The sequence below is a fragment of the Lepisma saccharinum genome, chromosome 13 (assembly GCF_977018435.1).
Source record: "Lepisma saccharinum chromosome 13, izLepSacc3.1, whole genome shotgun sequence".
Classification (NCBI taxonomy): Eukaryota; Metazoa; Arthropoda; class Insecta; order Zygentoma; family Lepismatidae; genus Lepisma; species Lepisma saccharinum.
The window spans coordinates 53,326,819-53,341,975 of record NC_139241.1 but is presented as its reverse complement, the minus strand read 5'-3'; the positions used below and the strand labels follow the sequence as shown (position 1 = coordinate 53,341,975).

At 39.0% G+C, this 15,157-nt stretch overlaps 1 protein-coding gene across 1 annotated transcript in view; it reads left to right on the top strand.

The window, feature by feature from the left end:
- LOC145997288 (gamma-aminobutyric acid receptor subunit alpha-6-like) overlaps positions 1 to 15,157 on the top strand; it is a 210,232-nt gene that overhangs the window by 134,176 nt on the left and 60,899 nt on the right. The window contains exon 2 of the mRNA XM_083134179.1: positions 13,574 to 13,641. Coding sequence (XP_082990305.1) covers positions 13,574 to 13,641 — 68 coding nt within the window. The remainder of the gene's footprint in view (positions 1 to 13,573; positions 13,642 to 15,157) is intronic.

The following is a 15,157-nucleotide window of genomic DNA, read 5'->3' as shown; positions in this document are numbered from 1 at the left end:
GGTTCGATTCCCGGAATTGGTTGGAATTTATCCAGCCTTGTCTCCGCACCCAGCCTCATATCAATGGGTACCTGAGAGCAACCCTGGGGGATAAAGGCTGCCGGAGCATGGTGTTGATCACATCACCTGCAAAATGGCCGAGATCGAGAATGTGTGGGCCCACCACAGCACTACGTGTGCCTTCATGGCACGGGGATTTTTACATTACCTTTACATATGGAACTCACCCACGATGATGATGAAGCGCGAGAATACGTGTTGCTAAATTCCACTGAGTCTTATGTTTTCGTTCAAAAGTAAGTTTATAGACATTCCAACACATTTATCACTTCTAGGTGATTCACAAAGCACTTTTTCAACATTATTTAATGATGTGGATGTAGACTCAGCATCACTTGAGAGTTCACAAGGATATGTGAAATCAGTACCGGGAAGAACGTTTGCAATAAGGTCGGCACACTGCGACGAAGCAAGGAATTTTCACAATTATCGCGAGAGTCACTGCGCGACTTTTTGCAAAAAAATTGCAAAATTGAACTTTGCAGCCTCTTAGATTGTGTTTGGAATGTTGTGTTTTTCTCCATGCTGCATGGGAATAATAAATCAAATTATTATTAGTATTATTATTATTATTATTATTACTGTCGCAGATCTTTGACTGTGATAAATTAGCCATTTCTAATTTTTTCTACAACATTTTCCATAACATTTCAAAAGCTCAAGGGGTGGTTTAAACCCGGTAACCCGCCCTTACGTACGCCACTGTCCTTAGCTCTGTTCTTATTTTGTCCATGAATATGTTGATGGTAACTGTACAGCTCATTACATAAGGTTTCACAGCTTCAATATAGCAGCTACGTTGAGTGGTGTGGTTTTATCAAATGCACTATATTCCTAGGCTAAAGATTAATGTGCATCTGCCAACCAAAAGTATTCCTCAGAAACCAAGTGTATTTGTTTGTATTGACTTTTATCTTACAACGGACAAAGAATAGTTGTTCCCGAAACTATATTTTATCCATCCTTGCATTCTATGCAATCAGATAATTAGTTACGTGATTCTGGTTGCCATGTGGAAGGATACTAGTGGTATTATTCAAATATATCACTCCTTATTGCTTACATGTGCATCTTCAATACACTTCTGTCCGTAACTCTACGAAACCACATTCTCATACTATTTCGACGACGATATTGGCAGCATTTGACTACCTTATCGTGAGAATCTGGAATCTCAATATTGATGGATGACATGGGCACATTTACTCGGAACGTTAAAGCTGGTGACGTGAATGCCTAGCATCTATATTCGTTCAAGATTTCTCATCTTTTACGCCTTGTTTACACATTTGTTATCTTGCTTCTTTTTTTAAAGGGAAACCACGCTTGAAAATAAAACTGATATGTTCTAGAATATTGAGAATATAAAGCTGTATTGTATAAAGCTCCTGCTGCAACGAGTTTGTTGTTTACCGTGTGAATTTGTGCTGCCAAAAAATCACAGACGTCTGGTGTCACCATGATCAATAAATCAGAATCGCAACAGTGATTCAATCACTGCAATTCTTAAATTACAAACTTTGGATCAATTTTGGATATGTTGGGGACATCAATGCGACATGGTTCACGTGAAAGGGACATTATCTGGATGGTTTTATTTGATCGTTTTCACACATAAAGAACATTCCTGGACTAGATTCTCGGATATCAAAGATCTCTTGCACACGTAACATACACTCCTCTCTCTCTCTCTCTCTCTCTCTCTCTCTCGCGAACAAACCCCACAGAAAAAATAATACATGTCTACATATCTGGAAAATGTGCATAAGCAGAATACGTGTATGCACTGAATTTGAGCTTATTCTTCACAGATCGCAACTTCCTCAATACAAACTGACGTGACAAGCACGACAAAGACTTGTAGCAAAAGAACAGTGGCCTGTACTTGTGCGCATGCGTGACTCGCTGGGTCAGACAATAAGTCTATGCACAACGGGAGTTATGGTTTAAGACTGCATAACAGAGTTTGAGTCCTAGCATATAGCTGATTAATCTTTCCACGTATATCAATACATTTATGTCAATTTTTGAATAACACGTGGACATACCCTAATCAATTTCCAAATCCCCCAATTATAATAGACATAACTATAAAGAAAATTATAATAAATGCATGTGAGGTTACAATTACATTATAGATTTGATCATCTACAATTAAACTCCCCGGCTGACCTAATTCTATACGAATTAGAATACTTAATGATGTTCCAACCATTCCTATGCGTATATGCTACAATATTTGTCAATGTTGCTAGTTAAGTTTCCTTGTATAACATGAAAAAGAACCAACACCCCCAAACTCTATATAGAACGACTGCTTTTGTTTCCTTCAAAAGAAAATAAATCATAAAGTAGTCCAAGTTACGATAAATAGGCGAATGACGATCAAGTTCGTCCATTACGTGGTTCAATAAACCGTCGACGAATACATTTATCCGCGTAAAGTATTCTTAAGAAAATTGAAACACTGTTCCCGCCCTGCAACTGAAACAGAATTTATCATCTGTGACATTCATTTGTAGCTGAAGTCGACAGGAACTTGCCTTATCGCTTTGTGCAATGAGGATTTTTTCACTCTTTCTTCTCGGAGCGGTACAGTTGATTAATAGCTCCTATCGCTTTGGAATCGCTCGAGAGATGGCGGGCTGATCGTATTGTGTATGGAAACAAAGCATTCCCCTCTCTGCCCGCTGTGAGGTCAATCTTGAGCGAACTGTTTGTCATGCTGTGCGGTGCCACATCGTACAAACGGCCCATTCTCTGCTACGCGCAGGAAGGTCTATTGGAGCAGGATTTCTCGCAGAATTCCCGTTGATTGTTCATCAGAGAATCCCTAGGGAAGTTTAGTAAACTATGAGAGCGGCCAATGGAGTGGCTAGAAACTTATTTTGTTGGCGAAGCCTAACCTTCAATGAAAGCAAGCAAATGCGTTAGAAATGTTGTTAGAGGAACATGGTGAAATAAGTACTTGAAACTTATCTTCTGTCTAAGGTCCACTTTATGCGCAGATAAGTTAATCTGGACTCGACCTACAGTTTAATGTGGGATCCGAACTCCTCTACGATTTTCCTCCACCGGATACCAAGCCCAGGACCCATTGATCACAATGCAACAATGTTATCACTACCCCATCGGGGAGGCCCAGATGTACCGGGTGGCCAGAATTAAAGTTACCCAACTCAGAGCCCTCTGTATCCTGTTTGAGGCATCGTAGAACTCTGAAATTTGGTGAATCCACTATGCAGACCATGCGGAAGAGGATGGCGATAAAAAAATAGTTCAATTTTCCGCCACCAGATTGAAATGTGGCGCTGTACTTCCATGATGGGTTGTACAAATAATCACGTTAAGTGATTTAGCTGAGTTATTAATTATAAAGACATTTGTTAGTGGCTGGAAGTTGCGAGAAAATAATCTCTCGTTTATTGCAAGGTAAAGGCAAATCCATAACCAATTGGAGCAGTTTACGTCATTATTACAACCCATCATGGAAGTACAGCGCCACATTTCAACCTGGTGGCGGAAAATTGAACTATTTTTTTTATCGCTATCCTCTTCCGCATGGTCTGCATAGTGGATTCACCAAATTTCAGAGTTCTACGATGCCTCAAACAGCCTACAGAAGGCTCTGAGTTGGGTAACTTTAATTCTGGCCACCCGGTATCTGTGATGTACAGTTGGCGCCAACTTATATAGGGTCGTGGGGCTCGAACCCATACTAAATTTATTCGTTTTGTTACTGTAATTCTTATTATAGTGAAATGCTTATTGAAATTATTGATTCACGTGCTTTTTGTCCATATCACAGATGGGTGCTCAAGAAGAAGCGTAATATGCAAGAATTCTAATTCACTTATGTTCAAAAAAAAAAATTTCCCACAGTAAAATATTAAAGAAAATCTTGTCTATGCTAAATTTATAATACAACCAAAATATTTTAATCATCTGTAACTCCAAGATCAGTGAATTTATCATAAGATTAAGTCTCCAAGTCTAACAAAAATAGGGCCTCCCCGATGGCGCAGTGGTAGCGCCGTAGCCTTGTAATCAAGGGTTCCCGGGTTCGATACCGGTAGAGGCACAAGTGGTTCGGATCCCACTTTAAACCTGTAGGTCCAGTCCCGCTTAGCCTTACTGTGCATAAAGTAGACTTAAAACACCAAATCTACAATCTACCTAACAAAAATAGTTCATAAAACTATACGCTTTATTAGTGTTTTGTGATATTTATACTAGCCGTGGGTTTATCGATATTAAGATACGTATTATAATGATCCATGTTATAGTGAATAAAGAGTTATGAAATGTATTATTATGCTGTGTGAAATTATTTAACAAATCTTTGAGTTGAACGCTATCAATGTTTTTCAAACTTTCGTGTTACTAGTTTGTACTTCTTAATTAATCTTTAATACAAGTGCAATTATTTTTTATTGTAACTTTCGATCGTTGAAACTCAAGAATATGTTAAAAAATCAATTTTTTTAAGAATTTTTGGACAGAACATGAAAGAAAGTTACGAAATACTTACTGACAGTCATTTTAAACTTGGTTTCAGTACTCTTGAACTTGGCTGGTTACTACGTTCATCATTAGAACTAATCAAAGTATTGTGATATGTTAGAAAATGATCACCTATAAAAAGATGACGGTATTGCTTAATATTTTGTATGGCCAGAAAACAAGCTCTGCCTATTAGATATTAATTAGGTCCTACTTTTCATTATTTACCTATTTTTTCTTTGCTTCTCTTATTATTTCTCAATCTTTTATTCGTTGAACGTATTTTGTAACAAGATGTTCCATAAAGTTGCCATTGCTTCTCAATGTGCAACTTTAGTGATTCCATAGACTAATATTAAAGAGACCGCTTCTCGTAATCCCAGAAGTTTTTCAATAATGGATTCAGATATTACCAGAAAATTTCTCATTGGTTCTAGACAAATGGGGAATTAAATTTAAGACATAAGAGCCAAATCTGATGGTCCAGACAAATCTTTGGAAATCTTCTTTCCCAGCGATCTGGAAATCGATCGTTGGGGAACAAATGAATGTCGGCAAGATGGCGGCGATGGACATGAGTTATGCGCGGAAGAGTAGAAGACAGTTGGAGGCAATTGTTACGAAGCAAGAGGACTTGATAAGGCCAAAACGTCAGCGCTTGTTAGGCTGGGCAGTCTTAATTTTGCGCTTTGTCCTTTTCTCCCAAGATTCATTGCGTCTTTGTCAGCAGGTTTTCGGGATTGAGTTAGGTCGTATTTCTCTTCAGCCTAAATACTAGCATTTTGTTTAGGGGTGGCTGATAAATATCGTGGCCAAGGGAAAGTAAAGAGCAATATTCGTTATCTACTACACACAATTTGTCAATTAACCTCAACATGATTCGTCACAACTATGTGTGTGTGTGTCTGTAGGCGTAGCTAACCGCTCAGGAGATGATCTCCAACGGAAGTGCAGCGACAGGCGAGTCCACTATTAGGGTTGGGGGAGTGTACCCTGAGTGAGAAACACATGTGGGCTCGCTGTAACCGGTGCAGCGATACAAGTCGTTTAGGGTTACCAGACGTCCTGTTTTACCTGGACTAATCCTCTTTTTCGAGTCCTAAAAATGGTCCGGGCAGATTTTTAGGAACATTTGGAAATGTTCACTTTTCTGGGATAAAGACAACTACTGAACTTAAAGATTAGTAACAAAATGTTATTTAATAATAATTGTTAATATTATTTCCGTCTTCAATTTCGAAGTAAAGAAATACGACACTCTCAGTTGCAGGCGCAAACCAAGAAATGTTTCTTCCAACAAAGAAAAAAATGTTGAACTTTTGCGTCACTTCTGTTGTCGCCGCTCGTCGCGTAAGATTTTGATTTCAAAGCATTTGTGATATCTACCGCGGCTCATGGTGATCAGCAAGTTTCTAACAATAGGTAAGAATATGCGATACGCCGCGGCTTTCTTTGATTTGAGTTTCACGACAGAATTCAGAAATAAACAATAGTTTTTTACTGCTGTACTCTTAGTTGTTACATGGCAGTGGAGAAGTGAAGTTCTGTGGATCAGCGATCTGAACCATGCCGAAACGCAAATGTGATTTTAGTAACGACTTACCTTACGAAAAAGGTTTTCTGACTTTAGGCCTGGAAGAAACAACTCCAAGGCAGAATGTCTTGCAAAATGTCAATTTATGTTATTATTTTAAAGTAAGAGACAGAGTTTCACAACCGTATAATATTGCGGGCATAGTGAATACATATTAGAATATTCAGATATATGTCTATAATGAGGCCTATTATTAGTTATACGGAAACCGTGTGAAATTGTTTTACAGGGGTGTGTGATCTATAAGCTCGCCAAATGCCGTATATTCTTTTTAAAATTCTTTGAAATGCAGTCTAAATAATGCACAGGATAAGCAATACAAAAGTATTCTGGCCACTGGAAGAAATTGACGCAAATCAACTCCCACGCACTTCGAAAAGGATACTAGACCGCAGCGGAAGGCTTCTGCTACCCCTAAAATCTGCAAATGGACTGCTCCTTCCCTTCAGCCCCGCTCCCCGTCTCCCCTCGTTTGGGGATATTCTCGTGAGCGGTGAGCCGTGTGCGTGCATGAGTGGGTAGTGTTTGCAGAATCTTGTCCTTCACCACTTTTAACCTTTCACAGTGCATAGAGGCTACGACGTCAGGGGGTTCGGGTGTGAATCCAGGCTTGATCATGGGTAGCTAGCTATTCTTTGTTAGTGTCCCTACATCATATCATCACTTATCCTCATCTCAAATTTCCTCAGATCATTATTTATTTTTATCCAGCTGTGATATTTTGTAAACATGTCTGTATGTGTGTGTGTGTGTATTTTACATTTTTAAATTATAGATGGCAGCACAACATTATTACATGTATTTAGGCCTATAGGTTCAAGAATTTGAGAATAGTTTAAGCAAAACATTGACAATTATTTAATGCTTTTCAGCACAAAAATATAAGTTCTACCTAAAAGGTATAATCGAAAATTGAAGACTAAAATTGGTAAACGCTGTAAGTGCCACAATAATTCAAACACCGTTTTCCACGTTAAACTGTGCAATGTGCCATGCTTTATAATGTGGTAAACGTGAAATGTGGCTGGTAGCCCTCTAAGTAATTCAAAGGGCGTGTAAAGAGGTCACTAGTGTGTACGTTCTTACGGGCTGATGTGCGGAACGATGCAATTTCCCAACACTTTCGCTTTTGGCACTTACAATGTTTACCATTTTTAGTCCTCAATTATATACAGAGTTAACTTTGTAACAGAAATTCGGAGTTTTAAGCCAACTCTTCTAAATGGACATTTCTTACAAGAATAGTAGGAGAAATAAGATCGTGAATTAAATACTATATTAATTATTATTATATAGGGTTCGTTGCGACATTTCTTCATCTGGAAACGTTGGGTATGCTTTGTGATTCTATAAAACAGGATATGATGTGGAGTTAGTTGGATTAATGTATTAATTATATTGCATGTTTTCCAGCGGTGGGTGCAGGGACGGGGAGGGGGGGGGGCGAAGGGTGATACTTCAGAAGAGTATGGAATTTACATGCCCCACAATCAGGCACGAACGTCCACGCACACACATACCAATTTTGTAGCCATCCAATAAAAACATTCCTACTTCACTGGTGTCTTTATCATATCATCACTCATCCTCATCATCGCGATTAGTCAAATGTGGCAGAAATGAGACGTCAAGTAACAAAAATCTAACAAACAAAGGAATGTCTGATATCTCCGAAAGTAGAATCTTCCTGGGCACAGGAAGGCTCTAGAAGTCTGCAGTCTGCAATATTGGGCTATTTTAGTTCTATAACCATTGATGCAAGCCTATCAGGCGGTCCGATTTAGTCGGGACAGTCCATTCCTTTTAATCCATGTCCCGACTTATTCGTCTCGGCTCGGACACTACTTGCTATAAGGGAATAAAGACTTTTGCGTCACTACAGACATTGTACTGGTTTTGTATGACTTTCTGTAGAATACTGTGTACATTATTAAAATTGTCTGAACTCTTTATGAGCCAAAAACAGTTGTTTGACACTCACAAATAGGAACCCCTTGATTGTTGAATGGTTTCTTCTATTACAGTGTCGGGCCTCCCCGATGGCGCATTGGTAGCGTCGTTGCCTTGTAATCAAGGGGTCCCGGGTTCGATACTCGGTGGAGGCACATAGTGGTTCGGATCGCACTTTGAGCTGTAGGCCATGTCCCGATTAGCCTTACTGTGCATAAAGTGGACTTAAAACACCAAATCAATCAATCAATCAAATCTATTACAGTGTCACTAATGTTTCACATAATTAGAATAGAGGGGAATTTTATATACACTTTACATTATGAAAGAAAGATTCCTCAATGACTGCAATACAAATCCAACAATGAAAGAGGCATTTAGCTCTCCACCCGCACCGCAAGGACTGTGATCCCTTATCGCCACCCCTGAGCAGATAAGGATAAAAAAAATGTTTTCTTTCTCGAAACACTCGAGAAATTAAGTATATTATTAATTACGTAATTTGTTTTACTGCAACTTTTCTTATTTTCTACTTGTAATTGGCTTGAACATAAATACACAGTGGTGTGACCGTACAACAGACAACTTTCACAGTGTGAAGAGGACATCAAGGCCAAAAAATTCTATCCTACGAGCCGTTGAAAATGGCATTTTCTATCCCACATGTATGCAACCCCATTTAATAGCTTCTTGGTTGCCACTGGCATTTGTTTTTACTGTCAAATAATATTCTAAAAGCCAAAACACGCCATGGAAACAATATTATGCCAGCAGACACACTGCCAATGTGAAGTCACTTAGCCGTTCCCTTCAGATAATTTATTTACAGGGTTCGCACTGACTCCAAAGTCCTGGTCAAATGGAGGAGTCAGGAAAACAAGTCTAGGACTGAGGTCATTGGAAACAAATTATTTTTTAAAAAAAGCTTTCAAAACCTGGAAAAGTCATGGGAATTAAATGATTTTTGCTTGGCAGAATTTGTAACCGGAAACACGTTTTTATCTTTCCAATAATCTTCCTTTTTGGATAATATTGCTTATAAAAAGGTTATTTTATTTTATTTTAAATTTATTTTCAAAAATGTTCAACGAACGTTATTCATTTGATTAACTTACAAACTCGAAGTGTAACTCTTATTAGCATGTTTAGCATCATTATACAGTTATGTAAAATACCTGGAAAAGTCAGGAACAAGATGGGGGTAAACTCTCATCTATCAACCCCACACACATATGTTGCTTTTCGTAGGCTATTTGAATTGTTTGTATTATGCATACATGTAGTCTACTCGTATCATACAATTTTTCTTTTCGCTGTCTGACAGAAACAAATGTCAGGGTCAGCTGCAAATAATTGTCACGTGGTTGTATACATATAACGCGTGTTTGAAAAAGAACTCCCTAGTTTTAATGTGTCCTAGAATCTGTACAAAGTGACATACAGTATTCTAGTTTGTGGTGTTTGATTCATCAACTCTCCAAGTTTGGTACCCTTGCAGTTGGTAGGTCAGCTTGACCTTGAGACGGCACCAGTGCTGTGTTTTTTCCTTTGTTCCCTCAGTTCAGTTCCGGCGTTCGTGTAGTGCAGAGCAACTCAGCAACAATGTGTACTCCGCAACAGAAAGCGCAGTGTGTTATTTGGTTTGTGAAAACTGAGTCAGTTATAACAGTGCAACGTAATTTTAGACGTCAGTATGGTAGTGAACCACCTACAGCAAAAACTATCCGTCATTGGCTAAAGTCTTTCAAGGAAACCGGTAGTGTTTTAAAAGGTAAATCACCAGGTAGACCGAGAACTTCCGAAGATGTTGTTGAACAGATCCGTGTTTCGTGTGTTCGGAGCCCGAAGAAGTCATTGGCCAGACGTAGTCTACAATTAGGAGTGCCTACAAATTGCAACTGTTACATGAAGTGAAACCTACTGATAAAATCCAAAGGTATGAGTTTGCTGTTGACTTTCTACACAGAATTGATGATGATGAAATTTTTTTACCAAACATTCTCTTTTCTGACGAGGCTACATTTCATGTCAGTGAAACAGTTAATCGTCATAATTGTAGAATTTGGGGGGCAGAGCATCCACATGAAGTTATTCAGCATCAACGTGACTCTCCCAAACTTAATGTCTGGTGCGGTTTGATGGAAGATCGTGTGGTTGGTCCTTTCATTTTTGTAGAAAAAACAATAAACAGGGATGTTTACCATGACATGTTGACAGAGTACGTCTTTCCCAAATTGGACGATATTGAGGCGGAAAAGGGGCTTGTGTTTTTCCAACAAGATGGCGCCCCACCTCATTACAGTAAACAGGTGCGTGCGGTTCTTAACACTCGCTTTCCAGGAAGGTGGATAGGCAGGGCTGGCCCAATACCTTGGCCACCACGAAGCCCAGACTTAACCCCACTGGACTTTTTCTTTTAGGGCCACATAAAAAATGTTGTGTACAGTGCTAGGATCAGATACATCAATCATTTACGGGAAAGAATCGTCGCTGCGGTTGGGACAGTTACACCTGAAATGTTGGTGAATACGTGGCGAGAAGTGGAATATCGTCTCGACGTGTGCAGGGCAACAAATGGATCCCACGTTGAGGTGTACTAACATTGAACAAAACTTGAAGGAAACCTCTTTCATGATATGTACTCATTGATGTAAGTTTTCATTACTTTCCCTATTAAATTTATACTTAAAACTAGGGAGTTCTTTAGAAAATGCTGTTCTTCAACATTTCATAGCAAAATGAGCAAATTTCTTTAACCACCCTCTCCGATACACCCCCCCCCCACACACACACATATATATATACACGTACGTACGTGGGCCTCCCCCATGGCGCAGTGGTAGCGTCATTGCCTTGTAATCAAGGGGTCCCGGGTTCGATACCCGGTGGAGGCACAAGTGGTTCGGATCCCACTTTAAACTGTAGGTTCAGTCCCGATTAGCCTTACTGTGCATAAAGTGGACTTAAAACACCAACTCAAACCAAACGTACGTACGTACATACATATATACATGCATACATAGAGTGTATAATGTGAGAGAATACAGTAGTGGGTCAGTATCGATCAGCCAATCGGCTTCATTGCCCATTGCTAAAGCGATTGAGACTCAGCTCCGACAGTGAGAGTTCGTGGAACTAAAATGCAGTTAAATCTAACAGACTACAAGTTAAACCCTTGACTTGTGTATGTTTAAAATGTCAATTTCACCAACGCAGCAAAACTCGGGTTAAATCTAAGAGCCACTCGATATCGAGGGAAACGTGGTTCGAGACATTATGTATGCATCGATTTTAAACTGTAGTTGGAAGGGAAAGGGAATAGCAGAAACATCTGTCCATTTCTTTGAAGCGATCCCAAACGGCTTTTCTACCACGTGCAGAAACACTTTCGATCTTGCTACCCTTTGCAACTCTCGCTCTTTTTTTTTACGATTCGGTCCTTTCGCGGATGGATATTCAGTTCCAGAATTATCAGCACCCCCTGTGGCGGAGATTTTAAGGGAGTGTGTTCGTTCATAGATAGATGACAGTCGTCCCATTGTGCTTTTTTATGGAAACGCCGCGAGGGGTAGGTTCGCTACATTTCTTCAGCCATTCGATTCGAACTGTTGGGTGAGATATTCGGAAAAAGATAAACATTAAGTTACTCTCATCTTCCTCAAGTAACAAGTTAGCGCTGATGACAACTAACGTGTGCAGGAGAATTTTTTGCAAGAGTTATGCTTGTACTTTTGTGCCCTTTATAGTCTATAGGCTAAGTCCCTAATCATGGACAAATTGTTACACTTTTGATAAAATCGAGACGCTTGGTAGGATTAATTGTTAGACTATTTAAGCAATTTTCAGTCAACGAGTCATCTGCGTGCTGTCGGCCGCCATCTTGAAAATAGTCCGCCATATTGGATATTTTTTTTATTTGCTATATCTCGGGAACAGCTGCACCTATCAACGTCCGGTTTCCGCAGAAGTACACAAAATAGTGTAAACTTCGATAACAAATCAATAAAGTTATTTTTAAATAAGAATAGTTGTTTTGTAGGAAAAACTCACATTTTATAACATGAGAATAAATGCGAGTTGAAAGTGTTAATAATTGTTTGAAGACTGTTTTAGTTTTAGACGAATATATAAAATATATATTTTATATATTAGAAATAATTTCATTTGGTTTCTAAAAACTGAGTGATTAAAATGTATTGAATATTATTGTTTATTTTATTAAAAAGCTAAAAACACATCTTCATTGAAATTGACAATAAAAAATATAATGAAATAATTATTTACAAAATATGTTGTTTTGGATTTCACATTCGATCATTTTACATCTTTTATCAATTCTCAAATTAATATTCTTCACATTTGCTTGATGTACATAAGCGGAGTTCTGGAGGGGCCAGGATGGGCCTGCCCCCCCAACTTAAAAAACTAAAAAAATAACACATGATTAAGTTCAGTTACTACATTTTTGTTATGAAGCCATACCGCAAATCTTGACGTTTGGCATGATGGCATGTGCGGTAATTGCGCCGCAATAGCGGGTCTTAGACGATTTGATTGATGTGTACAGTTTCAAGAAAGAAAAACGTAAAATGACTTTGGGTTGAGTCAGCAGTTACTGCTGAGGCATCAAAAGAACTTTTCAATGTAATTTTTCTAAAATTTCTGAAGCTTACTATTGTAACTTTTTTAAAGTAATACGAGTATTGTATCAATAATAAATTAATGAAATGCAAAATGTAATAAAAAATTTGCTTCTTTTAAAACTGACAACCAATATACTAATTAATATTTGTTTACTTAAGCGAGGACATTTACATTTTCAAATCTAAAAAGGTCTAGAACTCGGTGTTTTTAAGTTGTTGTTTTTTTAATTTCCGGGGGTAGGTTTCCGGACCCCTTATAAGCTAGGGGATATTGAACAATCCTCAAGTACATCATATGCTTCTCCCAGAGTCTGCCCCCCTCCCCAAAGCAAAAGCTCAAACTCCACCCATGATGATGTTGTTTGTAGAGGGTAGATTTTCCCACTCAGTACCTGGAAGGTCCAGTGTACTGTTTCTTTCCAGAAAAATTTATGATCTATCTGCAGGTATGACCAGCCCCACTGTCTATAATTGAGATATCCACGGCCCACTATCGTCCTATAACTATCCAGCCTAAATTAGCAGAGATGGGATGACCTTTTTACTAACAAGGGTTCCTCGACTGAAAATTGCTTAAATATCATAACTATTATTTCTATCAAGTCTCTTGCTTTTATCGAAAAGTGTAACAACTTTTCCGTTAGCCACGGAACTATTAAGCTGTGAGAGTATGAGAGTTACAATTATTTAGCTGTGAGTACATGGAACACATACTTAGACATACTTACACGTAGGTGTGTGTGTGTATGTGTGTGAATATGCGTATATGCATATATTATTTAATATGAAATGTTCTGAACACATTATTTCTTATATTTTTCAGGTCCCCCGGTAACTGTTAGCGTGAATATCGCCATAAAAAGTTTGGGACCAATCGCAGAAACTGATGAGGTAATGTATTCTCCTCTTCTTTTGAACCATGGTTTCCTATTTTTTTCTTTGTATTTTAAAAATATCTAGTAAACAAACTCTAGACCAGTAGATAGCATTATATTTTAGGAATAACTGATGTCGAAATAAGGTAGCAAAAGTCTCCTCCTGATTGTCTCATGGCCAGGGTTGAGTATTTAACCTTAATATATTCGAATCACTAGGATACCCAGGTGAATATTTTTTAAGGGACTCAGTTCCAGACTTGAGATTGGTCAGTCTTTTGTTGGATCATATAAAATTCAACATGATTAAAGTCGTCGCCAAAGTATTTATAATTTAATATATAAAAATAGATGTATGTGTGTATATATGCTTATGTGTGTATGTTTGTTCCAGCATAACTCTCGAACGCCTGGATCGATTTCATCCAAACTTGGAACACGTTTCACTTGCAATCTGGAAAGAAATACTGTGGGATAAGACACCCTGGAACCCGGGTTGGCGGTGAGGAGGGGGTGGCATGCAAAAATAATCAAAAACGACCGATATTAGTGCGGAATCCACAGTTTTCGGGGTCGCTAAGATGAATAGTGACCCTCCTAATACCGTTCCAGTTCTCGATCATCACCTGTAGGGATGGGGATGAGAGAGGGTGAAAATTTAGATGTAAAAAATGACCAAGATTAGTGTCGAATCCATAGGTTTTGGAGTCGCTAAGCTAATTGGTGACATTCACGATGACCAAACTTGGTACACATATGACTTACAATCTGGAAAGAAATACTGTAGGGTAAGACACCCCTGGTACCCCTAGGGGTGGGGGTGGGAAGGGGTGACATGTAAAAATAATAAAAAACGACCGATATTAGAGTGGAATCCACAGTTTTTGGGGTCGCTAAGAAGAATAGGGATACTCCGAATGCCATTCCACTCCAAGACACACATGGCACCCCTAAGGGTGGGGTGGTAAGGGGGTGACATGTAAAAATAATCGAAAACGACCGATATTAGTGTGGAATCAATAGTTTTCGGGGTAGCAAAGATGAATAGTGACACTCCCAATGCCGTTCAACTCCAAGACACCCCTGACACCCCTAGGGGTGGGGGTGGGAAGGGGTGACATGTAAAACGACCGATATTAGTGTGGAATCCATAGTTTTGAGGGTCGCTAAGATGAATAGTGACACTCCCAATATTGTTAAACTCCAAGACACCTCTGGCACCCCTAGGGATGGTAGTGGGAATAAGGTGATATGTAAAAATAATCGAAATCGACCGTTATTAGTGTAGAATTCACAGTTTTCGGGATCGCTAGAATGGATAGTGACTCTCCCAATGTCGTTCAAGACACCCCTGGCACCCCTAGCGGTGGGTGTAGGAAGGGGGCGGCATGTAAAAATAGTCTAAAACGACCGGTATTAGTGTTGAGTCCATAGTTTTTGGTGTCGATAAAATGAATAGGGACACTCCCAATACCGTTCAACTCCAAGACACCTCTGGCACCCCTAGCGGTAGGAATGACATGTAAAACGAC